At 41.8% G+C, this 26,495-nt stretch overlaps 1 protein-coding gene across 13 annotated transcripts; it reads right to left on the bottom strand.

The window, feature by feature from the left end:
* Positions 1-372: 372 nt before the first annotated feature.
* Positions 373-26,464, bottom strand: KCTD7 (potassium channel tetramerization domain containing 7). Of its 13 annotated transcripts, none has more exons than XR_005590024.1 (9): positions 26,293-26,463; positions 23,629-23,770; positions 19,886-19,984; positions 18,227-18,419; positions 17,385-17,554; positions 14,927-15,105; positions 13,451-13,823; positions 11,644-12,574; positions 373-2,142 (listed from the first exon to the last, which is right to left on the bottom strand). XR_005590024.1 is itself a non-coding variant. In XM_039507232.1 (9 exons), exons 5-9 carry the CDS (start codon positions 18,368-18,370, stop codon positions 2,133-2,135), a joined length of 876 nt encoding a protein of 291 aa, XP_039363166.1. In that variant the 5' UTR covers positions 18,371-18,419; positions 19,886-19,984; positions 21,719-21,754; positions 23,629-23,770; positions 26,293-26,463; the 3' UTR covers positions 373-2,132. The 13 variants fall into 13 exon arrangements, 11 of the variants coding, with proteins under 11 accessions (XP_039363166.1, XP_039363172.1, XP_039363168.1 ...); XR_005590023.1 differs by lacking the exon at positions 11,644-12,574 and having other exon boundaries at positions 373-594; positions 2,033-2,142; XM_039507232.1 differs by lacking the exon at positions 11,644-12,574 and adding an exon at positions 21,719-21,754.
* Between the last annotated feature and the right edge of the window lie 31 nt (positions 26,465-26,495).

The raw sequence follows: 26,495 nt of genomic DNA, 5'->3' as shown, positions 1-26,495 counted from the left end.
ACCTCTCTTATCCTATTAATGCCTTTAATGTTTTAGTTAGAGTGGGGCAAGACCATTTCTATCTCTACTGTAGATAAAACCCAATAGATTAATTCTTTCTTCAAAACTTTCTGAAATCAGATTTTGGTTGAGAGGCTTTTGTGCTCATCTATATTTGTTCAGATTATAAAAAGACAAGTTAATATATTTTATTTCACAACACAGACTATACATAATTTTTCTTTTACACATATTAAATGAAATACATAGATTACAGAGTTTACATGGAATTGAAAACTAATACATAATAAGACACAGTAAGTGCTACAGTATCCACAGTATTAAATTAACATTATTCACAAACTTATTTAAAATGTAAAAACAAACCCACACATTTGTATCTCCAACTTCCGATCAGTATCTAGGATTGCTTTTTCAAAGGCATTCAGGATTATAATGCACAGAGACAACATCTTGCTGACAAAATGTAACATGACAAAATACAAATCCTCTTATAAAAGTCCCACTGAAGCACTATCTGTAAACTCATACTAAACCTGTGAAAGTAAAATGACCATAAATTCTTGTCCTGGAAAGTAACATCCATCTGAAGATCTGTATAAAATAAATAAATATAATTCCCAGATCAGACTCAGTTTATTCACAGAAAGAAAAATGAAACAACCTTGAGGGTTTGTTTTTAAAAATTTTAAACAATTAGAAGATGTAAAACCATCTTAGATCTCCTCTATAGCACAAGGGACAATCTAAAAAGCATCACAAAAATGTATTCTTTTTTGAAGCTGTAAGTAACCATATAGATCAGCATAACTACAAGGTTCAGTACTGCCAGTGATTACTTAGGCCAGCTGTGTCCAAAGTGTCCTGGGCGCTAGCTCACAGAGGCTCTGGATGTGTTGGGAGAACTTCATGCTATATTCTGTGCTTTGTATCATTGCCCTTTCTGGCTGGTGATCAGTTGTATGACCCAGTACTTCTGCACTGAGTTTTTCCACCCAGGAAGCACAAGGATCCTAAGCACAGGATATGGCATGAAGTTCTTCCAACGCATCCACAAACTCTAAGCGACCTTGGCTGAAACTCAAGCAGGGGAAACCCTGCCTCCATTGACCTACTTTAGTCCAAATCCGATCCATTTTACCCCCAGAAGACCTGCATTACCTTACAACAGACAGGACTCACATTGGTAACCAGGTGTAGACAACCCAGATTAGCTAAGCTATCCACCACCAGGAACTGATCCACCAACAGACTTCACAGATGCTATGATGGAGATAAACATTTATTTGCCTCCTGCACTACCACAGCATGAGAATTGAAGAAATCTGTATGATGCAAACTATCAGCTTTGGCATGAGACTTTCACCACCAGAGCATCTGTCTTCCCTATCATGTCATTTTCCCCAGGTCATCCATAAGCCAGGGTGACCTGTGAAGATACAGCTGGGGGAAGAGTGTAGCTCGTGACCACTATTGCTGGCTGAGGCCAAAAGATCACAACCTACCAGGTTTGTAGAATCAAGTCCTAATTTAAGATGAAGAACAGGAAGAGACATAGATATGATGTAGTCCTCAGGATCTGTCAAGTCCACCAGTAAGCCCCTCAGAATCCCAAAGTATGGGCATCCTTGGCCTAAATTCATTGTATTCCTAAAAACAACCTGCAAAAACTATGAACTGATTGTGTACATTGATGTTACTTTAATGACTAATGCTCTATAGGGAATAAAAGGAGTGTGGTGAAACAAAGGGAGATGCAAAGGAGGAGGGGAGCAACAAAAATAAGATGACTCTGTTTGACTCAAGGACACCTCTTCAGGATCTCTATAGCAACTGCCAGTTGCCAACCGATAACTTCCAGGGATTTTTTAAATGAAGGCAGTGTATTCTGGCTCTCAATATAGATGTTGAAACTTCTGCATACAAGATAAATGCTCTAGGTTTAGGAAGTTTAAGTAGACTATATATGTATGATGTGTAGAGGTTAGAACAAAGGGCAGGGAACAAGGACGAATCCAGTCACAGTCATTACCTCAATGTGTGTCCTCAGGCTAGTCACTTGATCTCCTTATGCCTCTTACAGCTGGAAAACTGGAAGGGGGGAGGAGGGGAGCAGGATCTCACTGAAATCGTCATTCATAACTAGAGTGGGGAAATAAGTTATGAAATCAAAAACCCCTCCCAGTTCCATGTTTGTAATAAAAAATGCATGCTAAAAGCACCGGGAAGGATGCATTATAGAAAAATACAGCAGAACGTGGATATTCAGTCATGAAGCATAAAAATATATTGGAAACGGGTGAACAAGGAAACTGGTCAATTTCTGCCATGACTTTTACAAGGTATAAATCAGGATAATTTGCCCCCAAAAGTTTCAGTAAAATTTGATTTATTATTATTTAAGCAGAGCAACCGTTTAAAAAATAAATTTCAAGTACTGCTAACCCTTTTGAGTTTAGCAAAGTGTCTGTGTTAAAATGGCACTAAACCTAGCCAGATTGTGTATCTGGACAAATTAATGCATTCTTGGATACACAGGGGGCTTTGGCTCTTACTTTCAAGGACTTGTATTACCCAGCTCCACTATGCTCACAGTTTAATCAATCGTCATTCTAAGCAAAGGTTTGTTGAAATGCATTTCAATTAGATTGCCAAGTACATGGTTAGATCCTCTTTAGGGACTCACTAAGAATCAAGGAAGAGTTCCTGTAAATATAACAGACTGAACTTTGTATTTGCTGGAATGCTTTCAGGTTATGCCTATTTGTCTAAACTGAAAAAAAAAATCATATAAGCTAAAGCAAACCTCCCTGCAAAAATCCAGAAACCAATTGCTGATTATCACGAAAGAATTACATTCTTCACACATAACATTCCTAAACAATTGCTGCACGTGGGAGCACTATAACAACTGAATAGACATGGTTACTTTATACAGGAGTGTTTGTGTCTCCAAGTTTTACCCCTTTAATCTCAAACTCTTCTTTCTGTATAGGTTCCAGAAATTAAATCCCCTCCCCCATAAGTTTCTCCCCTAACACAGGAGAGACATACTCTAAAAAGCATTCCCCTGGCAAGTGTTCACAATCATTTTCATGAGTTAGCATTAATCCAATTAGTTCCAAATATCCACAGGCTCATCTGTTCCAGTCATCTGAATCTTTTGAGACTCCAGAATGGATGATTAGTTGAACTATATTTTGTGTCTGTACCAGCCAAACACACATACATTATGATACAGAATGTTCAGTTTCTGAAGCATATCTCGGCTATGTTCAAGAGGAACATTATTACTGAAAAAAGTCAGTGATCAGGATTTCAAATAAAGTTGACATACGCAAGCTTTTAAAATAAATTAGGGATAGCCTAGTGGTTTGAGCACAAGGATGGGGAACCAGGATCTCCTGCATGCTCACCCCAGCTCAAACACTATCTGGGGACTTGGACAAGTAATTTAATCTGTCTGACTCAGTTGCCCTATCTATAAAATAGAAAGGCTAGCTAGTGACTTGAAACGGCTTTTGTGAGAATTCAGTTGCCAATATTTGTAAACTGCTTTGAAGATTAAAAATACCACTCAGGGCTATGTATTTTAATTATTGTACATACACAATTCCCATTGACAGTAACAGGAGTACTGCATGTGTAGAGAGAAGAGACCTCGAAATGTTCATACCTGGCTCTAAGAACTACATATTTAAAAAGTCACCCTAGCACATTTGATTCTGATCCAGGAAAGCACTTAAACACATTCTTAATGTCAAACATACCCTATCAAAGTCTATGGGCTTGTTTGCTGGATTGGGGCCTACATGAATTATATTTTAAATACATTTATCCCCTTTTGAATTACACTGCAAATGTAAACTGATACTTCTGCCCATTCTCAATGATTCATCTCAATAATTATAGAAAAGACCTGGTATATAATAACTGCGTTAAATTAAAGATTTTTCAGAAAGGTAATAAGACTAGAAATACAAAATTACGGTCAACATGCCATTCTTCATTTATGCCCTCAAACAAATGCACACACCATTTACTGTGGATTTTTGTGCAGCTCAATTTAGATAAATTAAAATATCTTTCACACACAACACTGATGCTGGCTATGTGGACGGCTTTAGGGTTCATAGGTGTCCCCTGTGGAAAAAAAAATTAATTATAAACCTCCTCCCTGAGTGTCTTGCAAGATCATCCCCAAGCTCCTGCGCTAGTCTCCGCTCCAGTGAGTGCTTGAAGCTGGGAAAGCCAAAGTAAGAAAAGATGCCTACAGCTTTCAGGTTAATGAATTAATTCTTTGTTGTTACTAGATTGTATAGTATTTTCCTGATAGACTCCCTACATCTCTACACAATCCGTCAGGGGGACTCCAGGACATTTTTGCTGTACAAATTTGAATCCTATTGCTTCTACCATTGGCAATACTTTTTTTAAAAAAGTTACATGCTATGTTGAATGTAAAGAACAGATCAGGAATTAAGGGTTAGATTTCAAAACAGTCTACAAAAACAAATCAAAGGTCTCAACGGAAAAACAGGAACAGAGAAGGGTGTAGAGAAAGAAGTAAACTGTGCCAGTGGCTGTTAGCCAGTCTGCATCATCAGTCAACAAAGATGCCAGCACCTTTCCATGGAACAAAATCTCTGCACCCATGAGACAAAGTGTATAATTTATGTCCCAACAAATTCCAACCATTAATTGCCACCTATTTTAATCCACTATTTAGCTGCCTGTACAGGTAACATGTTCCGCACTGTATCACAGCCATGCAACCCTCATGTAGTATTGTGGTATGTAGGCAAAAGGGGCCATTACGAGCAGCACAAGGAAGGCTCATTGCCTCATTCTTTTACATTCTTAGGTCCTACGAATCTCTAGTTACCATTCAAGAAACAATTGTCAACTTGTCAGGATACTAAAACGTACCTTCCTTAAAGTAAAATAAACCTCATCCCATTCCCGGTGGGTATCTTTTATAGGTATACAATTTTAAAAATTTAACATTTGGCATTTTTCATATTAAGCTCTCAAAGTGCATCACAAAGATGAGGAGGTATCATCATCCCCTTTTTACAGATGAGAAACTGAAGCATGAAGAGATTAAGCAACTTGCCCAAGGCCACACAACAAGTTAGCTGGAAAACCGATAATAGGATCTATGTCTCTCTTTGCTCTGTTCAAACCACTGGTCAATGCATATACAGAGGTTTAAGAGACTAATAATTTTAATGCAAACATTTGGGCATGCAGCAACCTAAAAAATAACTAAACAGAACTCGGTTCTTAATTTCTCTCCCCCAAATCATCACAATTAGCAGAGATTTCACTGTAATCTAGGTTTTACAATTTGCACAATGAAAACATTTGGAATTTTTATACAAAATATTCCACTCACTATTAACAAGTTCCCTTCGCCATTACTGGAGAACCAAAAAATAATAGGCATCCTCTCCAAAGATGCTGCGAAAGATGCACCATACTTTTAGGTACGTACATTTTGGGTTAAACAGGCTGCACTTACTGTTCCTTTGACAACAGGCAGGGCAGCATGTCTTTCATAACAAAACTATGTTGATTACATGAAACAACCATATGATGCATTTATCAGAATGGAACAGAGGCCCTGATGTTTATCCAGATAAGCGACAGATTCTGCACAGAAAAGATACCTTACAAGTGCTCAGATACTACAGTGACAAAGTGATATAAATACTTAGGCCATGTCTACACTACCCGCCATATCGTGGATCAATTTATCGTGTCTTGTCTAGATGTGATAAATCGATCCCCGAATCGATGCCCGTACTCCACCTCGGCAGGAGGAGTAAGCGGAGTCGATGGGGGCGCCGTGGCGGTCGACTTACCTGGCCGTTCTCACAGCGGCAAGTCGAACTAAGATACTTCAACTTCAGCTACGCGAATAGCATAGCTGAAGTTGCGTATCTTAGATCGATCCCCCCTCCCAGTGTAGACCAGCCCTTAGGGTGTGTCTACACTTTAATGCTGCAGCTGCATTGCTATAGCACTTCAGTTTAGACACTACTACCTACACCGATGGCGTAGGTAATCCACCTCCCCAAGAGGCAGTAGCTAGGTCAATAGAAGAATTCTTCTACCACTGTCTACACTGGGGTTATGTTAGTATGTTTGTCAGCTATGTTTCTCAGGGGGTGTGGATTTTTCATGCCCCGAGAAATGTAGCTATACAGATGTAAATTCCTAGTGTAGACCAGCCTTTAGACTAGGCAGAGATAGAGAAACAGGCAGATAGGAGGAGAGATCTGCAGGGACATAACTGAATAGAGATAGGGTGTTTGACTAAGGGCTTGTCTATACAGGGACATCTAGGAAAATTAATCTGAGTTAGCTAAAAGTGTGAATATGAAGTGGATTAGTTAAACTGAATTAAAACCCTGCGAGAACTTCTTAATTCAAAATAGCAATGGCCTCAATTCACTCAATTGGAAGTGAACTAAGATAAAGTGGCCTTAATTCAGTTTAATTCTGAACAACAGCACCCACAAAGAGCTTTAATGAAGTTTAACTAATCCACTTTAAAGTCATACCTTTAATTATCTGGATTAATTTTCTTGGATGTGCCTGGGTATATAAACCCTAAGAGAGGTTCTAAGGTCACTGAAAAAAAAAATCAGTGTTATGCAGATGTTTGGAGTCATTCTACAACTATACAGCATTCATTAAATATATATGAGGGTTAACAGATCAGTGTTTTGTTTTGTTTTTTTTCCAGATTTAGAACTTGCAAAATGTGATGGTATATGTCAAGAAAAGTTAAGTCAATAAAGTTATTTAAAGCAGTTACGGAGTATACTCCCCTGACATCCTCCTGCACAATTCTTCTCAGTTTCTGTCAAAAAATGAACACGTATTAGGCAGTAACAACATCTAAATCACCGTAAAAGATTTTGTTTAGAACAAGTCCAGCCAATAGCAGTATTGTTAACTCTCACAAATTAAATCACAAGACACAGAAAATATGCTCATAATGAAAGCACAATGGCTCTTATGTCTGGGGTTTTCCTTAAACTGGATTTAAAATTTTCAATGTCTGGTAGAGGATGTGGCAATTAAGGGCTTTAATTAAGATACAAATGATACAAGAACAAGATTTTCTTCTTCCTGTCCATTTCTTTTTAATATAGAGAACCAGAATAAGTTACCATATAATCTACTGGCAAAAATGTTAGTGCCAGAATATTACCACATGAGATAAACATAACCAGAAAGAACAAAATCCCCATAATAGCTTCTCTTGGGAAATTTCTAAAATGTGATCATAACACAGTCAAGCCCAAACGTATGCTTTTAATCACTGCAGCTGAGATTCCCATTTCTGTCAACAATGCTGAAAAGTCAGACCAGAGCAATGTCCCATTTCTACAAGGACATGAGAATTGGGCAAGCACCACTGAACTACCCAGAAAAAACAGTCTTATTTTAACGTAGTCATTAAATAAAGCGTTTCTCCTAACAAGAATCTTGGGCTCATAAGTTTCAGATTTTGGATCTGAAGGAGCTGTTTAGTGGAAAGTTCACTCTGTTGCTTAAGGATCCCTTCCCCTACAAAGAAACCAAAGTTGAGGAGCCAGCTGATAAGTGAAGGACTCATTCAAGTCTTCACTCAACTTAGGGCTGGTCTACATTACAAAATTGAAGTCAACTTTATCTAATTCGACCTGGAGCCTCCGAATTAAGTCGATTGTGCATGGCCACACCATGCTTATTGTCTCAATGGAGTGCGTCCTCACTAGCAGTGCCTGCATCGATGCACAAAGCAGTGCACTGTGGGTAGCTATCCCAAAGTGCAATTTGCCACAGTGTGTTTTGGGAAGTTTGTGCAATGCCTCATGGGACCAAAACGTTGCAGGGGAGAATGGGAACATTGCGTCGGCATCCCATGATGCACCGTCCTCCCTCCCTCATATCAACAGCAAACCACCCAGTGGTTTTTGTGCCTTAAAACTGCCACACGTACGCCATAACCCCAGAAGCATGGAGCCTGCTCAGTTGTGTATTCTTGCTGTGAGCATCTCAAACACCTCACGCCTTCTCCTGAAGTATTTCCAGAGCCGAAGTAGTGTTCGCCACATGGAACATAGCAATGTCCTGCAAGCAGCTCTGCTGTAAGTCATTGGGGGGAAGGGGGGAAACACAATTCACAAGTTGCTGCTGGCAGTCACAGAGCAGCTGCACTCTGTTGAGAGCTGTTTCTGGTCCCATGAAACAAGCACTGACTGGTGGGACTGCACTGTTTTGCAAGTATGGGATGACTAGCAATGGTTTCAGAACTTCTGAATGTGGAAGGCTACCTTCCAGGAACTTTGTGCAGAGCTTTCTCCTGCCCTGCAGTTCAGCAACACAAAAATGAGAGCTGCTCTGACAGCGGAGAAGCGAGTGGCGATCGCTATTTGGAAGCTTGCAAAGCCAGACAGTTACCAGTCAGTTGGGAATCAATTTGGAGTAGGTAAAATCAACTGTGGGAGCTGCTGTGCTCCAAGTGTGCAGGACCATTAATCGACTTCTGCTACAAAAGGTAGTAAGTCTGGGAAATGTGTAGGACATAGTGGATGGTTTTGCCATAATGGGTAGGGCGATAGATGGCACGAATATCCACATCTTGGCACCAGACCACCCTGCGAAAGAGTACATAAACCAATGTTGAGATGCCTATAGTTATCCTGGGGGACCCAGCCTACCCCTTGCTTCCATGGCTCATGAAGCCATATGCCAGCCTTCTGGACAGCAGTAAGAAATCGTTCAGCTATAGGCTCAGCCAATGTAGCATGGTGGTTGAATGTGCCTTTGGTAGTTTGAAAGGGCACTGAAGAAGTTTACTAACAAGGTTGGACCTTAGTGAAGAGATCATCCCCCTGGTTATAGCTGCCTGCTGTGTGCTTCAGACCTGTAGGGAAAAAAGGGGGAAATTTTCCGCAGGGCTGGGCAGTTGAGGCAGATTGCATGGCAGCCATTTTTGAGCAGCCAGACTCCAGGGCAATGAGAAGAGCACAGCAAGGGGCGCTGCGTATCCACGAGGTTTTGAAAAGCCGTTTCAATAATGAGTCACAGTAACGCGAGCTGCTTGTCTGCATTGTGCTTTCCCAAACCTTCACTTGGCTTGTATCACTGTCCCTGTAAAGCCAACCCCCCACCCAAGCCCACTGTTTCTACTCAGTAAAGAACATTTGTTTCTCACATCCATTTATGTACTTTATTTAACAACCATAGTAAAGAGGGAAAACAGACAAAAAAATTAGCCTTGGGGAAAAGGGGTTGTAAAGTTGGAACAGGAGGAACATTTTTAGCTGTGTAATATAACACCGTATTCTAGACCATCAAAGGTCTGTGAATGGGCACCTTCTGTTCCTTGTACCCTCCTCCCGAGATAATTGAAAGGGATAATGGACTTTTCTCCCACGCCTCAGGGAATGCTTTGGGGAAGGTGATTCTGTGCCAGGCGATGCTGGCTAGCTGGTTGTCCACCAGGGTCTGAAGAGAGACTTCTTCTGTTCCTGCAGTTCAACCAGATGCCTCAATATGCCTGCTTGGTCATAATCCGAAGCATCTCATCCTGCGCCGCACACTCTTGCTCATTGGAAGCTCTCCTGCTCTCCATGTCCATGTCTAACTTCTCAGACAGTGAAATCCTCCACCCTCTCAGCTATGGTCAGCTCTGTGTCTGCTGTCCCAGAGGCTTTCATTATCTCAGTGAACATGTCCTCCCGTGTTCTCTTTCGCCTTCTTCTAATCAGCAAAAGTCTGCTTCCAGGTGTTGATGACGTGCCAAAGGACACATTTTCAGCTGAGAGTCAGTCATGGGAAAAAAAGAAAGGAGCCGTTGTACATGCATAGGATGTTTCCATAGCAAGGCCGTTTTCATTAAAACAAAAACAAACAAAAAAACACCCTTATTACACTAGGTGCAAGACATAACAATCAGAATCCATAACCATTCACTGCACCGTTTTGCTGTTCCAGCCATGGTGAATAGCTCCCCATCTCCCCCTCCCCAGTCATGGGTGACTGCACTTTTAATTAAGTTTATGGTAGGCTCATGTCGGGAGCAGAGGTAGCTAGTCAAACAATGGCCCTTCCCCATAGCACCACGGAAAGCTGTTTACAAACAGGGCGGGGGGGCGTTTTCACTCTCAAATTGCAGAATCTCACATGTGGGGCCCCAGTCCACTACTTGCCAACCCATGCCAAGCACAGTAAAGGCACATTAGCAGCTGCGTGGTTTGGCGATCCGGAATGTGGGGTGGGGGAGGTCTACATGCTCTTTTTTTCTTGTAAGAGCACTTTTAATGACAACTTCCACCATTTCCCCTAGGCGACCCTATGTGATATCAGTCTCCTGAGGGTAACAGAGGCGGAAAGGAAGCAGATGCTGCAAGCGTCTGGGTATAGACCCGGTCCTCATGCTGCTATGCTGTGTACCACAATGATGCTAGCAGAATTCATTCAGGAGTTGCGTGGGGAAGTGTCTTATCATGGTGGAAGAAATAAGACTGCACTGCCCAAAAACCTTCTGCAAAGGATTGCAGAGTCCCTCCATGAAAGTTTTCTAGAGATATCCATGGAGGATTCCCGGGGCCACCCTCTGCATAGCTGAAGCAGCCTCTTGAAAGCAAAGAACCACAGCACCTCGCTTTTTCTTCACAGTAAACATGCAATACCACCGAATGTGTGCACCTGCTAAAGTTTAACTGGACTTTGACTGTAACTGTATACTCACCAGAGGTGCCTTCCCCGGCATCATGTCTGGCCACCGTAATGTCCTGTGACCCACAGGGCTGGAGGGTTAAAAATATTTTCTGGCTCTCGGGGAGAATGGATCCACCGCTCACTGTCTCCCATGATCCTCATCCACCATATCATCCTCCTTGTCTCTAGACTCACACACCTGTGAGGTGTCCACGTTACTTGTGGGGGCACTGGTAGGGTCACCCCAGAGAATCGCATACAGCTCGTTGTAGAAACGGCATGTGTGGGGTTCAGCACCAGAACGACTACCTCCCTTGCCTTCTGGTGTGCTTGGCAAAGTTCTTTTATTTTCACACGGCACTGCTGTGTGTCCCTCATGTAGCCCTTCTCCCCAATTCCACGAGCAATCTTTGCATAGATGTCAGCGTTTCTTCTGCTGGATCAGAGCTCTGCCTGCACAGACTTCTCCTCACACAGCAATGAGATCCACCACCTCCCATGCAGACCAGGCTGGAGAGCGTTTGGGGAATGTAGTCTCCGTGATTAGCCGTGCTCAAGCTGGCATGCTCCCAATGCTGATCAAACAGGAAATGGGAAATCAAAAATTCCCAGGATTTTAGCAGGGGAGGGTCTTTTTCCTGTGTACCTGGCTGCAGTGCAGCAGAGTTGAGAATGATCTCCAGAGCAGTCACAGATGAGCATTGTGGGACACCACCTGGAGGCCAATTAAGTCAAATTACACAATGCTGCATCTGCACTACCTCACAGTCAACCCATGAAAATCAAATTAAGTGCTACGCCACTCGCAGAGGTGGATTACAGAAGTCAACATTAGAGACAACTTGGTCGGCGTAAAGGACCCGGTAGTGTAGGAACATACATTAACAGGTTGACTTAAGGTGGCTTCCTTTGACCTACCTCTGTAGTGCAGACCAGGCTTTAGTGAAACTACCTTGGTTAGTTTCATTTGCCATTTCTAGAGTGTTTCAGTTTTAGATTCTCATGCACTAGCAGGGTGGTGGTGGTTTTTCCTCAGACTGAAGGGGAATCTTAACCTTTAAATAAAGATTCAAAGACATGTTTTTATCCTCTCCCTTTTCCCTTCTCCTTTCTAAAACCTAAATTCAAATCCTAAACCTGAGCACTTGACAATGTTCCTTTACAAAGATACACAAAGTCATGAGCTCCCAAGTGCAGCCTTATAAAGAAGATTTACTGTAATCTCCTAAATTAAACAGTACGGGTGAGAGCTAATCCATTTTTTTGTTCAGAACATGCTATTCAAAGATTCTTACTGAAATTCTTGATAAACATCTTAAATGCAAGTTGCCTTCCCAAAGATCTTTTTGATCAACAAATTAGATTAATCAACCCAATTAAATGTAACATGAGGGCCTACAATTTACATTAATATTTCCAAGATTAAATTTTGAGGCCAACCCAAGTGACTTTCTTGAAATAGTGGAGATGATTTGAGATACTCCATATTATAGTAATGTTTCCAGGATTTAAATATATTCCTACATTTTGGATAAAATTATGTATTTGAACTTTCAACAGAGACATTTACAAATTTCAGTATTTCAACTATCACTTTCAGGGAAGAAAGATGATCCTGGGATAGCCTCTTTCAGTCTAAAAGAAAATGTGCTGCAGAGACACATTAGCTGGTAATTGGAGTAATCTTTAAAGATTAATTACTAAGTCAACAATTACATTTCTTATTGCTACAAGCAGGGAGGACAACAGGAATATTCATCATGTAACTTAATTTTGTTTTTCAGGGCTTGGCTTCTAAAGTCTCACCATCCAGCTTCCATTTCAGAATCATGTGGAATTATCATTGGATCTGGAAGAGTTAAGTTTACAGTAATTCATGTGTTGAGTGTCCATCTTATCTTTGCTAATTGGGGCATACCAGTAGGATTCTCCCATTTTCCAAAAGCCTTTCCAAATGACCATTTTGTATACAGCTTCTTTTTTGTAGGTGTAGTAAATATTTAGAATTTCTAATGCTGAGAACAGGCTTTTTGTGAATTTTTTGTAATTTGTCCTAAATGTATTAAGGAATGTAGCCTGAATTTGTTAGATGTTCTTTTGGTCACAAAAATGGAAATAACTGAATTATTATAATACAGATTTGTAATGCAGTTTGTCAATAAAGCTAACTTTTGAAAAACTAAAATAATCACAACCAACATTAACATGAGGACATTCTTCCCTTATTTATTTAAATTACCAGGTATTTCTGAGTTGCACTGTCAGTATCTTTGTATTGGAGTGGTATTTGGCTTTATAGAGTGATCAATCTAGCAGACGTGACTAAAACCGTTACACCAGCTGGTAAATGGAAGCCACGATGTTCTCAAATGGTGCTAACACCACCAGCAGCCATGACTTTGCTCGAAAGTGAGTGAAAGTTGCACTGTCCACTTTTCAGACCCTGCCATTACAGAAAAGGCACCAAGCAGGTGGGCACCTTTCAGAAGGTGTCAAGTTAAGATACCTGAGCCAACAATCTTGTTTCAGGCTAGTTTTTCAAGATGTTATCATGTAACAGGCTCCCATTTGCTGAACAGCTAAGCATTAGCCAACATTTCAGCAGGTCAATTCCAGTGCATCTCAGCAGCAATGCATTTCCAGAGACATATTGCAAAAGGTAATATTAAAAGCAACTGTTGTCTAGAAAAGACTTTTTATGCACTCTCTGAAAAGAATAACTCACCACCAAGTAATCTTGAATTCATAGATGGGGCGCTTGCAGTAATAATGGTTTATCAGATGTTTATCGCACACACCAATGCACTGATGATCCACAGTAATTCCCTTGTCGGACAGGTCTGTCACAATACAGTGCAGAAGATCGTATACATCAGCTACAGCCTCCCAGGGGCCAAAAGAGACATCTACTTCACAGTGATGTTCAAATAGCTTTGTCTCACTTTCACTTCTTTCAAAACGTAGAGAGTTGAAAAGTGGACACTCATATGGGGTGATAGGCATTTCTTCCTTGAAAACACAGATCTTCAACTTTGCAAATCTTGCTTTTCTCTGCATGGCTCTAAGCTTAGCTATTTCAATTATCCGCTCCAAGTGTTCTAAACAACAACAAACGTAATAAACAGTGAATGTCATGTGAAGAACAGAACACAATATTTTCATGTGGAATTTAATTACTGCATCAAAGTGGCATGAATTATTCTTAAAACAACGCCAGAGGCAACAAAAGATATACTCAAGGGTTGCTTGCAAAAAGATACAGCCTACAATAATGAAATAAGCCATATTCATATTGAGAGTTTATATATGCCTTAAATTCCAGTTAAAAACAACCTTATGACTGCAAGGTTTAGGATGACTGCTTAAGCCCAAAGTTCAAGTTGTGAAATAACCAAAGGCTCACAAGACTGAGAAAAAAAACAAAAAATCTGAGTTAAGTTAGGTGTGAAGTCACATGTATGGCATTATTCTCTTCAATTCAAGGCCAGCCTTATATTGGCTTATTTTTAATATAAACTGTGTTCAGATAAGATCTCTTGGGTAATGCTATTATGTGCCTACAAGGAACAATGCGTCTCGAAAAAATGGATTGTGTCGCCTGTAAGCTCTTTGAGGCAGGGGCCTGTTTATTGTATGTCCAAAAAGTATTTAGCCCATTTAGGCACAATACTTGTAATAATAAATAGCTGCTGAAACATTTCCTAAAGACCTTGAACACACAACCTCTTACCCAAGGAAAGAGATGCAGACCCTCAAGAGAATCACCAATACAGACTCAAAGAAACAGTCTTGTTCAAGAATCTCTTCTCACACTTTATGGGCTTGATCCTACTCTCATTCAAATCCAAGGAAAAACACTCATCACCTTGAATGATGCAGGTGGAAGTGCTGTGTGGGGGCTCCAAAGATGTGACGAGCTAGGATGTTAGAGCACCGTAATTACCCAAAAGCAAAGTCAAAAATTGAAGCTTGGAAATGGAAATTAGGAGCCTAAATACGTTTGAGGATCTGGGTCAAAATTACTCAGTGAATAGGAAATAGCATCAGAGCCGCAGGACTTTCTTCCTGTCCATGAAAACCCTCTTTGCGTATTTACCTCAGAACACTTAAACACTCTTAGAAAGTAAACTCAGTCTTTTGAGCATTATTTATACTACACATACCAAGCTACAATATACATCATCACTATTCTTTAATTTACCTTTGTAATATGGCATTAAACCCAGGAAAGCTTGTCTAACTTTTTCTCCTTTAAGAGGCTGGACTTCCTCTAGATTGTCCAGCAATGGTCCTATGGAATAATATTGAGCTTCCTTGTAAACTGACCTCACCCGTTCTCTCGGTGGCAGATCACCAGATCGCAGAAAGTTAAGAATGTCTCTAAACAGAAGGAGGAGGGGAAATATTATTCAATAACAAGTCTTCAAATAAAATTTTGGGGAAAAAAACTTAATTGTTAATCTGACATGAAATGGAGACACCATTTTACTCAGTCCAGCAATTTTCAAATTCAGAAGGTAAGAAGCAGCTCTCATTCTTATATGAACTGTAAACTCTATTTTCAAATGCACATTTTGAGTGGCATTTTTGAGCCTCCAGCTGGAAAATGTGATGTCTGTGAAGCTAGCAGTGTGGGGACCCCAGTCTAAAAACACAGCAAACAAAACATTCAGGATGCTTTAATCTCTTTAAACTGAAACAGGACGCAGATTATAGTCTCCCATTGACAACACAGTGATTATAACTGTATTCATTAAGTACCCAATTTTGCTGAAGAACTAGGTGGGCAGATCTTTCGGCGCACTGAAACCCTCACTAGCATCAAAGAGCCCCAGGTGGGCGAATAGTGTCTGGCTGTGGAGTTGTCTTTACAGGATCAGGGCCTTCTGCAATTATTCTGACAACAGAATGAGTGTTTCATTTGACTGTGTAACAATGGTTTAGATCAGAATGCTTTGTAAAGTGTTTTTTCCATCTTCAAACATTAACTAATTCATCCTATTAGCAAACATATGACCTGAAACAAAGAACACACTTGCTACTGGGCCCTTCTTTATAATATTGCAGGAAATATTGCTGGTTTGGTTCGACAGTGTATATCGCAATTAACTCAGTTTCCAATAAGAGAGTTGCCTGCAGTAAGCAGCTCACAAAAGCCAACATTTGTTTTCAAATAAACAAATCAGCTTAATCATACTAGGAAATTCTGACTTGATGTATTTTGGACTTTGTGGCGGATTAAGGAACAGCACTGATTGGCTTTGAAGAGAATTAGGTCCTCAACTGGAGAGATGAAGAACATCCTTCTGGGAAAAAGTATTTTGGAAATGAGGTTAGAATGTTCAACGTATGTTTCTACAAGCAAATATCTGATTCTGAAAACACTTAGTATTTGGAGTAGCGATTACTGCCAACAAGGGGAATCATGCTCAAAATAAATAAATAATAAAAAGCAAACTAATATCTTGTCTGAGACCTTTAGAAGGATAACAGAGCTCTGAAAATAACATTGCCAGACATCAACAATTTAAAATAAGTTCTTTGACCCCTGCATTTTTCCCCACATATAATATGTAAACAAGTCTTTTAAAAACAATACAAGATTATTATGCTTTACTTTCTCACTGGTCCAGGGAGTAGATGGTCCACGTGCAAAACAAAGATTAATCCTACTACATTTTGCAGAATGTGTTTGTTGGAAAGTGAAAATCCCCAAAAGACATAGATTGTACTCTAATCTTCAGCTTTCTGAAGTGCATTATAATTAGAGCTGGGCCGGATTTCCAACAACAAATTCTCTTTCAGAGAAAATCTGGCAATTTTGGATGCGGATAAATATCTGCAGGCTTGAAACAATGCTGCACATTTCATCAGTATATAGTGTTAATCTGTTCACCTGAATTTATATATACGTGAAATTCAGGCAAATAAAAATGCAGACAACAGAAAAGAGGAAAAATAAAAAAGGTATAAATTGTAATTTTATCCAAAACGAGATTCGGCCCTTCTAAGTATTATAGTATGATTAACAGGGTAGAATATTTTACACAGAAGTCAAGCTTGTAAATTAGTCAACCACAATACCAGTTGTCTTTCTTAATAGCATGTTATACTCTAAACTTGGACAAATCTCTACAAATATTCTATTAAACATTTGAAAATTGTGACAATCAAAAGAGGCCTTTATCAATTATCCTAGGAACATAACTGCCCTTTTAGGGTAAAAACTACAAGATAATACCAACAAACATCACAAAAACAAAAGGCCACAATCATGTTGTTACAAGAAATGGTGTCAAATACTCAACTTTTAATGTACGAGCAACTTGGATCCCTGAATGGAGCCATTTTGTGCGTTTGTACACGCGCGCACGCACGCACACACAGTTTTGCTAAGGACCAAAACATTGTTTAGAGTTTTTTTGGGTAAAGTGAGTTACAATCATTAATTATAAAATAATAGGGTTTTTGGCACTGCAATGTACCAAGAAGTTTTAAAAACTGTAGTTCTATGTTAATCACACCAGTCTCTGATAAAAGATGCAATTCAAATGGGATTGAATTAGAAGACTGCAAACAAATTCTTGCCTTCCTTAAAATTAATGTTTCCTACCACAGTAACAGTTTCAAAATTAGAGTAGTAAGGACAATGCACATACCCAAAGTAAGTTCCATCTCTGTCAATAAAATATCTCCCTTGAGCATCTGTTGGAATGTAGTGTCTTCCACTAAACATAGCAGCCAACATGGTATCTTCATAGCGTCTTAGTGTTGACAGCCTGGTAGCGAAATACATGCCTCCTACATTAAGCGGAACGACTTCTGGGAACTGGAAAAGCAATCATATCACTATTTAAAAATTATTCTGTGGTGCTTCACAAACATGTATATGACAAGATCCCTTGACCCACACGGAGGAGAATCTCTATGAAACACAGGATAAGATTACAGATCGAAGATGGCACAAAGACACGGTCTGCAAGGAGATCAAAGTCTGAAGGTTTCATAAAGAGTGGAGGAATAGGAAGAGGGAGATCTCCTGGCACAAAGGAAGAAGGAGACTGTTCCAAGCATAGAGCCGCTGCATGAAAGGCAGTAACCCAGGAGTGAAACAAGGGAATGAAGGAAGCAGTTCAGAGAAAAATGAGCAAGTAACAACTTTTGGCAGATACAGGTCAAGGAAGAGTTGTGCTGAGTTTAGAGAATAAGAATTACTGATTTTTATAATAGGGCAGGAAGCACTTCTCTTTCTAGTGTAGAAGACAGCAGATAAATACTAATGTGGATGAGGGGAGGATATGGGTTTTGAGGGTAATACACCTGGCTATCATGCAAAAAAGGAGTTCAGTTTCATTCACCAAGCTAGTTGGCAATGGAAACTAAACTAGAAACTCTTAAGACTTCAGCATGAGGAATAATGGATTCCCTGATACTGTACAACGGAGGCTCAAATGTAAGCACCTCATCAGCTCAGATGAGAACAATCTTACACCACCCTTACCTGTTGAGGCAGCAGAGGCAGCGAGTGCCCTGCCTGAGTTGCAGTAGGAGTGGCAGGGTCTTGGAAATCATCCTCTGCATCTGAACTCGACATGGCATCGTCCAGATTTCCACTGGCTTTGTTCTGCCCTGTGACTACCACCATCCCTCTGGCTCTTGTAACCAGGTCTGCTGGGCAGACAGCCGTGGCAATGCTAAATGAGACAAGACCCAAATTATCTGGATACTTTCCCTACCAGCTGCAATCATAGGGCTGACAGAGAGACATAATTGTCCTGCTTTGTACAAATAATTTATGACACTGTTATTATTGGGAAATGAATCATTATAAGGATTATTATTGTGCTGTGAGTCAAGCTCACAGATGCACAAAGATCTGGAGGAATGCAGTCTGCCCAGCAGTGCCAGGAAATCTCCTTGTCAGACCCAGAGCAGGAGGCCCATCACTGGCTGAATAAAATGCTGATTTTCATTCGCTGCCCAATTCAGTGTCTGATTGGCTTAGTTCTTTTCAGCAGCAGAGCTGTCATTTCCCAACTGAATTCCAATTAGCTATTGGTTCACCTGCCGTTAAATTGCAATTGGCTGTTTGCAGAGCTGTGTTCTGAAAGCTGTTCTCTTATTGGTTGGACTGCGCTGTAGTAATCCTGTTATTGTTTACAATAATGTTGCAAGATGATTAAATGATCTGACATCTTTCAAAGCAGTTTTGGCTCTGCTGTGTGTTAGTGCAGTAGCTTCAGATGCTTACAGCAGGGTTTTCTGCACATTGTGCCTCACCAGAAGGCTTCTGGTGCAGTTCTACCAAGTCACGTAAAATGTTAACCCCAAAAAACGAGCTAAACACATGTTAAGTTTTTCTGTGAATTTAGTCGCACACACAACAGATGAAGAGGTGGTATTTAAAACACCTTTTACAGATTACATTAGACATATAAACCTCTACCCCAATATATCGCAGCCCAATATAACATGAATTCGGATATAACGTGGTAAAGCAGCGCTCCGGGGGGGCGGGGCTGCGCGCTCCGGCAGATCAAAGCAAGTTCGATATAACGCAGTTTCACCTATAACGCGGTACGATTTTTTGGCTCCCGAGGGCAGCATTATATCAGAGTAGAGGTGTATGCATATAGAAAACTTTACTAAATTTGCTTCACACACTATAGGGTCTCGCATTCTGTTGCTTCTATGAACTAAGCTCACGACATGTGCCAGAGGACACCTGCATCCCTCCATTCTCCCCCACAAACTCTCTGTGCCCCACCTTTCCACCTCCCTCTAGTTTAGGGACACCCTGCCAGGAGCTCTGTGTCCCCATCCCCTATTCTCCCCATCACAGCCCCCCATTCAACCTCCACACCGTGCCAGGGTTCTGTTCCCCGTGTCTCCTGCCCCCATACCACTATCCCCGATTTTTCCCCATGCCAGCCCGTGTAGAGCCCCCGCTTTCATCTTTCCCCACTCCCAGGGGCTTATGTGTTCCCCCCATTTTCACCCTACCGCCTTCCTCTCTTTTCTCCAGGTGTCAAACTTTCAAATTCTATTGGGAGGATGGACAGACTTGAGATGGGCTTTTGTTTTGCCTTAAGGTGTAATGGCTGACATCAGCCAGTTCGTTAGACAATTACAGAACTGGTTGAACCTGATAAGCACTAACCAGATGCCGGAGGCTCCATGTGTCCCCCATTTTCTCCTTCCAGTTTTCTGAATTTAACCAAAATCAAAGGGTTCTATCCATCGATGGCTGGAACATTCCCTGCAATTTTGGAAGTGATCAGATAAAACAGAAATGCTGCAGAGTGAAGTATAAGACCTCACAAGCCTAGTTATGCATGTTGTCAGGCCTGGTCTACACTACAGAATTAGGTCAATACAAGGTGGTCATGATTAGTAAGCCGTGTCTACACTAGAATGCTGCTTCCGCCAAAGTAAGTCCCCCATTACACTGACACAGTAACTCCACAAGAGGCCTAATGCTTTTGTCGATGTAGTAAGGGTGACACAGTGTTTGTATAGACGCTGCGTTATTTACATTGCCCATTGGCTGTCGGCCCCAAGTGGGGCCAACAGCTGGAGCTCTCCTCCCCTGCCCTGGCATCCCAAGCTGCCATCTGGGCACAGACTCACAGTTGCCCCTCTCACCCCCCAGGGCTGCTGGGCTCCAGCTGTCAGTGTCCCACAATGCCCCAGTGGGTGGCAGAGCCCTTGATGAGAACGCACACCACTGACAGAAGGACCTAGTGTGGACATGAGCCACCCCTTTAATTACTGCAGTGGCTGTATGTCAATTTAACTTTGTAGTGTAGACAAGCCCGCAGAATGCCTACAGTGCAGTTGACCACCTACCCCAAGGCCCAGGCCATGCTGAGTACATCAGACCTTTGCTCAAGTTCCTCCTCTGGCTCCCAGCAAGCTTCCAATGCCAGTTTAAGGCCTTGCTCTTAATTTTCAAAGCAATTAACAGATTAAACCCAAATTACTGCAAAAACAGAATTTCAATCTATTAACCACTCTGGGCCGTCCTAGCTACTATACTGGGGCCCTACGCAGCCCCCCCCCCGCTGGGGGTGGGGGAGGGTTGGTCCCAGGCCTCCACGGGGGACTGGCTTGGGAGACAGGGGGGAACCACCCCTCAGCATTCACCGGCGGCGCAGCCAGGGCTGGATCACTGCACTCGGCGGCGGCTCCAGGCACCAGCGCTCCAGGGCAGCAGTCAGGCTGCTTTCGGCGGCTTGCCTGCGGGAGGTCCGCTGGTCCCGCAGATTCAGTGGCAATTCGGCAGCGGATACGCTGAAGCCGCAGGACCGGCGGACCTCCCGCAGGCGCGCCACCGAAGGCAGCCTGCCTGCCGTGCTTGGGGCAGCAAATAAGCTAGAGCTGCCCCTGGCTGCACTTCCCGCCACCGGTGAGTGCAGGCCCAGCCCTGCTTCAGTCCTCCGGGGGACGGGAAGGGGTGGGGCAGGGGCAAAGCTGGGGCGGAGGCCCTGGGGAAGAGGCGGACGCAGCTGCGTACTTTGCGTGTGGGTAAGGACGGCCCTGGAACCACTGCAACAACTGCGCTCCTCTGGAACATTGTGTTCTGGGCTTCACGGTCTGCAATGTGAGAACTGGGGACAAGGCATTCTCTACTGAGGGGATACAACTATGCAACAATCTTCCAGAGGAGATCAGGTGAATCCAGAGTCTGACCATCTTCAGGAAACATTACACTCTTTTTTTTTTAAATGATTTTTCCCCACAAGTGAAACTCACAATTCAGACACCACATTGATTCCCAAATTCTAATGAACCCTCCACCACCACAAAAAAGTCCATACTCTTAAGATAATATTGCCTCTTGAAAGGGAGAAATGAGTCCATGAAGTCCACTTGGGACTTCACTGTTGAGCACTACAAGGCAGTGTTGCCTAATGGATAGAGTCCAGGAGACCTGGTTCTATTTCTGGCTCTGCCATTGGCCAGCTAAGTGACCTTGAGCACATCATCATACCTCTCTATGCCTCTGTTTTGTCTCAGTTTGCTCCATCTGCAAAATGAGGATAATGATATTGACCTCTTCTGTACAGTGCTCCAAGATGTATAGATGAAAAAAATGATAAATAAGGGCTAGTATTATTACTACTATTGATCTTACATGGAAGGTGCTCAGATACTCAGGAGATGGGCAGCAGAATAAAACCCTAAAACAGATTATTTTCCATTGCTGGCAGAGTTATACAGACAGACCCTGCAAAGACAAATTACACTCCGTGTCCTTGGCAGTGGTACCTATCTGTATTTAGACTACACCATTTTTTTTTAAAATCTTTTTTTTTTTTTATTGAGACGATCCAACCTCAGTTACACAGAGCTTATGGCCTCGGAGAATAGAAAATGGGTTTGTTGCTTCATCAGATTGTAGCATCTTTCTTGGTCTGACAAACAGGACTGGCTTAGAGACCATCTCACATATTACTCATATGAATACAATAAGAAACATCTGCACTGCAAATGGTAGAAATGGGCGGTGACTGTAATTAGGAAAACATCCTAGAATTACAAAGACAATGAGTTTTCATTACATAACCCTCTTTTCATCACAATATAAAATGCACAGGCAAATATATGAAGGTAGAATGACTTGACTCTGGCAATTATTTTAAATCTTGTTATGAAATAAAGACCTATTTTTAATCTAATATAACAAACTAAAAAGTTATGTGCACTGCACACACCCAAATGCACATTAACAAGAGTGTTCAAGCTAAAAAGAATTTTGATAGCGACTCCTTCACATACTTAACACTGCACAGTAGCTTCCAAGAGTCTTCAGCTGCATGGTTACAATTTGCACAGTGCCACACAAGGATTTTCAATCTTATTTACATGTAATGTATTATTTATAACACTGCCATTTGAAAGCCAGTGCTTTGGCTGCTATATTCCCAGTTCTTATCTCACAGAAGCTGAGATAAGAAGATACAGTTATTACTGATAAGCACTAATTATCCACATTTCTCAGGGGACTCTCAAAACAGACTCCAGCGATCTGAAAGTTTTGGATTAACAAAATTCAGATTCTATATGAATGTCCAATTCAGGGAGACCGAATGAATTTTGGATAATCATGGAATATCATAATTTGTGAAGTACCAATAGTGACAAAATCTCATTAAAAATTCCCCTCTTTCCAATAAAGTAAGGCTTTGAGAAGGAGAAATTATTGGGAGTGTTTCTCTGCTACTTCCCTACTGCATCTCCAAAGGCCTCTAATCAACTTTTATCATTCAAACTTTAGAAAAAAAAAATGTTAGAAAGAGAAAGACAAAAGTATGCTTCTATCCAGACATATAATAGCAATCCAACGGTGACAGTCCATCAACCTGTTATTTAAGGATCAATTTTCACTAACTGTCAGTCAAAGGAAAAATTGGCAGAACCCTCTAATCTGGTAAATACTGATATTACCTTAGCCCTTGTTACTTAGTCACAGGATTACTCACAGCAATAACATTCAAACTTTGAACCCAATTTTCAAACTTGGGCACCTATGTTTGGGAGCCTAGTTCTATGTTTATTTCCATTCTGCCCCTAAAATGAGTATTTAATACGCCTCAACAGCACCCTGTTTGACTGCTCAGTTGTGGAGTTTGGTGTTCTCATTTAGGCACCCAAGTTTGAAAACCGTGATTACAAAACTAGCATTTCCATTCAAACTTTCCAGCAATACAATTGCCTCTGTAGTGAAGCTCAGTGTACATCATCAGAGCCCAAGAACAAGGATTTGTAATAACATTTATTTTGCCTTTTTAAATAGGTGAACAGATTGATTTTGTTAGTAAGATGTTTCAGTCATTAGTGAAAGAAGATGAATATTCAAATAGATAAGAAAAAAATTAAAATTATATTCTTTTGTTTAACCTGTGTTTTGATGTTCATTTATAGGCAGCTGAAGTTATTGTCTAAAGTGGCTTCATTTTCTGCTCACCCTCAGACATCCCTGCATGCAATGGACTAGTGACATCACTATCACTGTTGACCAGCACTGGAACAAGAAGTCTGCCTAAAAGAAAAAAGATAAGCAAATCTTTCTGAATTGGTGGTTACACTTTCTGACTCTCAGGCACTAAGCCAATGCTCTCGTGTTTGGGTTCATAGCAGTGCAGGGGAATATAAGAAATTCGCTCCCAAACTCCTCCTCCCTTCATAAAATCCTGCTTTAATTGTTTAACTGAAAAATATTTTCATTATTTCAAAAAAGCGTGTTCACATTAGATTTTGTAAATCACTCTTTTTTTTTAAACATTAAAAAAAACAACAAATTTTGGACCGAAATTAAGTAGCTGGCGCCCCTTTAATTTTTCAAGTACATCATACTAAGGCCAAATCTAGTAAAGAAAAATTAATGGAGACACTTCGTTAATAAGATGTATCATTGTTCTAAATTAGGCATCAGATACCTTAGTCTCTTCTAATTAATCCAATTATAAAGAATATCCTCCCAATTTACAAACTGCTGTTCCACTTAGTGGACAAGATTACTTCCCCGTAACTTGTTAGATGACATTTTCCGCCTAGATACGTGTTTTTTCTAATCTCAGAGTTACTGAATGAGCCTGTCTTGCTAGTTTTGTTTCATTCTCTAGGGAAGACAACATTCCTAGTACTGTCTCACCTTTGACTATTACCCAGATTAAAGGAGGAGTATGTGTAGTGTTTCATGCAACCTCTATCACAACTGCTGTTTTCTCAGCTCTTTTCAGATTGGTTTAAATAACTGCTTCTGAGGCAGAGCACTCCTGAGATGTGGTGTTAGTGAAGTTATGTACATGAAAAATGATATAATAAACAGTGTATAATCCAGTATCATTTGTGAAGTTAACCCAAGGGATCAGTTAGCCTGTTCATTTTACAACCCTATTTCCAGAGCACAGCTATTCAAACGTAAAAAAAGTATTCTGTGCTGAATTTTAAGAGGATTTAGTAGATTTCAAGGGAACCTTGGTTTTTGCAGGGACAGAATTCTGTGCATGCCTACTGGAAGATCAGGAGTAACTTTTGAAATGAGTCCCATATAGTCGAGATTTTGTGTGTACTGAGCAGAGAAGAGATATTGGGGAAGAAGAGTTATTATACTTTGAGAAAGGAAAGCTACCCCCAAATAAGTGAGAGAATATTCTCAAACAGCAAAAGAACCCCTGAGATGTGGTAAGCAGAATGCTACAAATCAGTTTAACATGTCAGTAATATAACTGATTGTAAATATAAAGGCCAGGGTACATGAGACATGCTTAGCAAAAGGGTAGCCTGCACACATACCATGAATTAATTCTGTCTGGTTGGACCAGGCAGAACAGTTTAAAACAAAGATATACTGTGTAGGTGGATATGACTGGAAGCAGCATCACCAGCGGTAACCCCCCAAAGTGGGAAATTGCATTGAGAAGTACAGGTTATCCAAACTAACCAGAGGAGGCCAGAGAACAGATGAAGTCTGCCTGTGTGTATTGCCCAGTCTGTATTTGCTGACAGAAACAATAACACCAGAAGCCTGCACATTGTCCCCTTCCACAGCTCTCCCTACAAAACTATTTTTCTCACCTGACAGATTGACACTTACAAACAGTACTGCTGCTAAAGATTGTAAGAGTCAGGAATGGGCGAGCTACTGTGACAGCCATTCTTATGCCACCTAGTGGCAATAGTCCAAAGTAACCTATTTTTTGTTTGTAAGACACCTGTTCCAGCCCTACCAGGTCTTTCAAGGGAGTGTTTCTCACTTGCCAGACAGCAATTTTAAGGCAGTTTTGGGAGTACTAGTCTCAGCTGAAGAATTTTGCTCTGTGTTTCAATTAGACCTATGGAGTTTCAGTTTTTATTTTGTCAGACCCTATTGCAACTTTCCTCACTTAGATGCTTGGGGGTGACAGCTTTTTAAGAAGCAAAATAAACAGCTACCTGCCAAAACTACATCCATCACCACAACGCTCTACCTTTTTATTTTTGTTTTAAGCCATTAGAAAGGCACCTCTGGATCTACCCATCTGGCTGCAGGGATCACACTACCACGAGGCAGAACACATCCCTGGTAAATGACTCGGATTACATCCAGGTGGAGAAGGGCACTCACTGCAGCACAGGAACCTCCCCCGTATATGCAGGTGAATAGTGACCCTTATGCAGTGGGGCTGTAGCTACAAAGGTCCCTGCTCCAGGCTTTGGGGACGGGAGGGGGGACTCCGCACAGACCTTCCCCATTTCAGGGGCCCTGTCTGAGGGAGCCCAGCTAGGAGCATCCCCCGCCCCCCCCCCGACACACACACACACACACACACACACACACACACACTGGAGCAATAACCAGCGATGCGCATTTGCTGTCCTCTCGTCCCGGGTGCTCGGCTGGCCCAGCCCCTCACTTCTGAGTCTGCCGCAGCCCCTCGGGGCGGGAGGCCGGGGGGGCGGGCACACGGCCCCTGGCTGGGCGGAGACGGGCTGTGGCCTCCCCTCCTGGGCGGACCCAGCTAGAGCCGGGGGTGCCCCTCGCCCCCCAACGGACGGGACCGCCGCGCGCCCTCCCCTCACCTGCGGTGGCGGCTCCTCAGCTGCGGAGGCCGTTGAAGGGATGCGCTGCCCCGCCTCGGATGAGCCATGGCCCCGCCCCTCGCTCTACGTGCCGCGTCACGCGCTGCTCCGACCGGCCGAAGGGCCGGACCGGAGGATGGGGGCGTGGCTTGTCCCCGGATGGGCGGGGCCAGTGAGCCCCCTTCCTGCCCCTGGAATGGGGG

This window comes from Mauremys reevesii, linkage group 20, assembly GCF_016161935.1.
Source record: "Mauremys reevesii isolate NIE-2019 linkage group 20, ASM1616193v1, whole genome shotgun sequence".
NCBI classification, from domain to species: Eukaryota; Metazoa; Chordata; order Testudines; family Geoemydidae; genus Mauremys; species Mauremys reevesii.
This window is presented reverse-complemented; position numbering and strand designations above follow the sequence as displayed.

What these genes read in the sequence shown, in the direction of transcription:
- KCTD7 (XM_039507237.1), bottom strand. Translation starts at nt 18,370, where the DNA reads ATGGTGGTAGTCACAGGGCAGAACAAAGCCAGTGGAAATCTGGACGAT. An exon ending in TGCCTCTGCTGCCTCAACAG is followed by an intron (nt 17,555 to 18,226) that starts GTAAGGGTGGTG and finishes TTGCTTTTCCAG; the next exon opens with TTCCCAGAAGTCGTTCCGCT. An exon ending in TTTAATGCCATATTACAAAG is followed by an intron (nt 13,824 to 14,926) that starts GTAAATTAAAGA and finishes GTTGTTGTTTAG; the next exon opens with AACACTTGGAGCGGATAATT.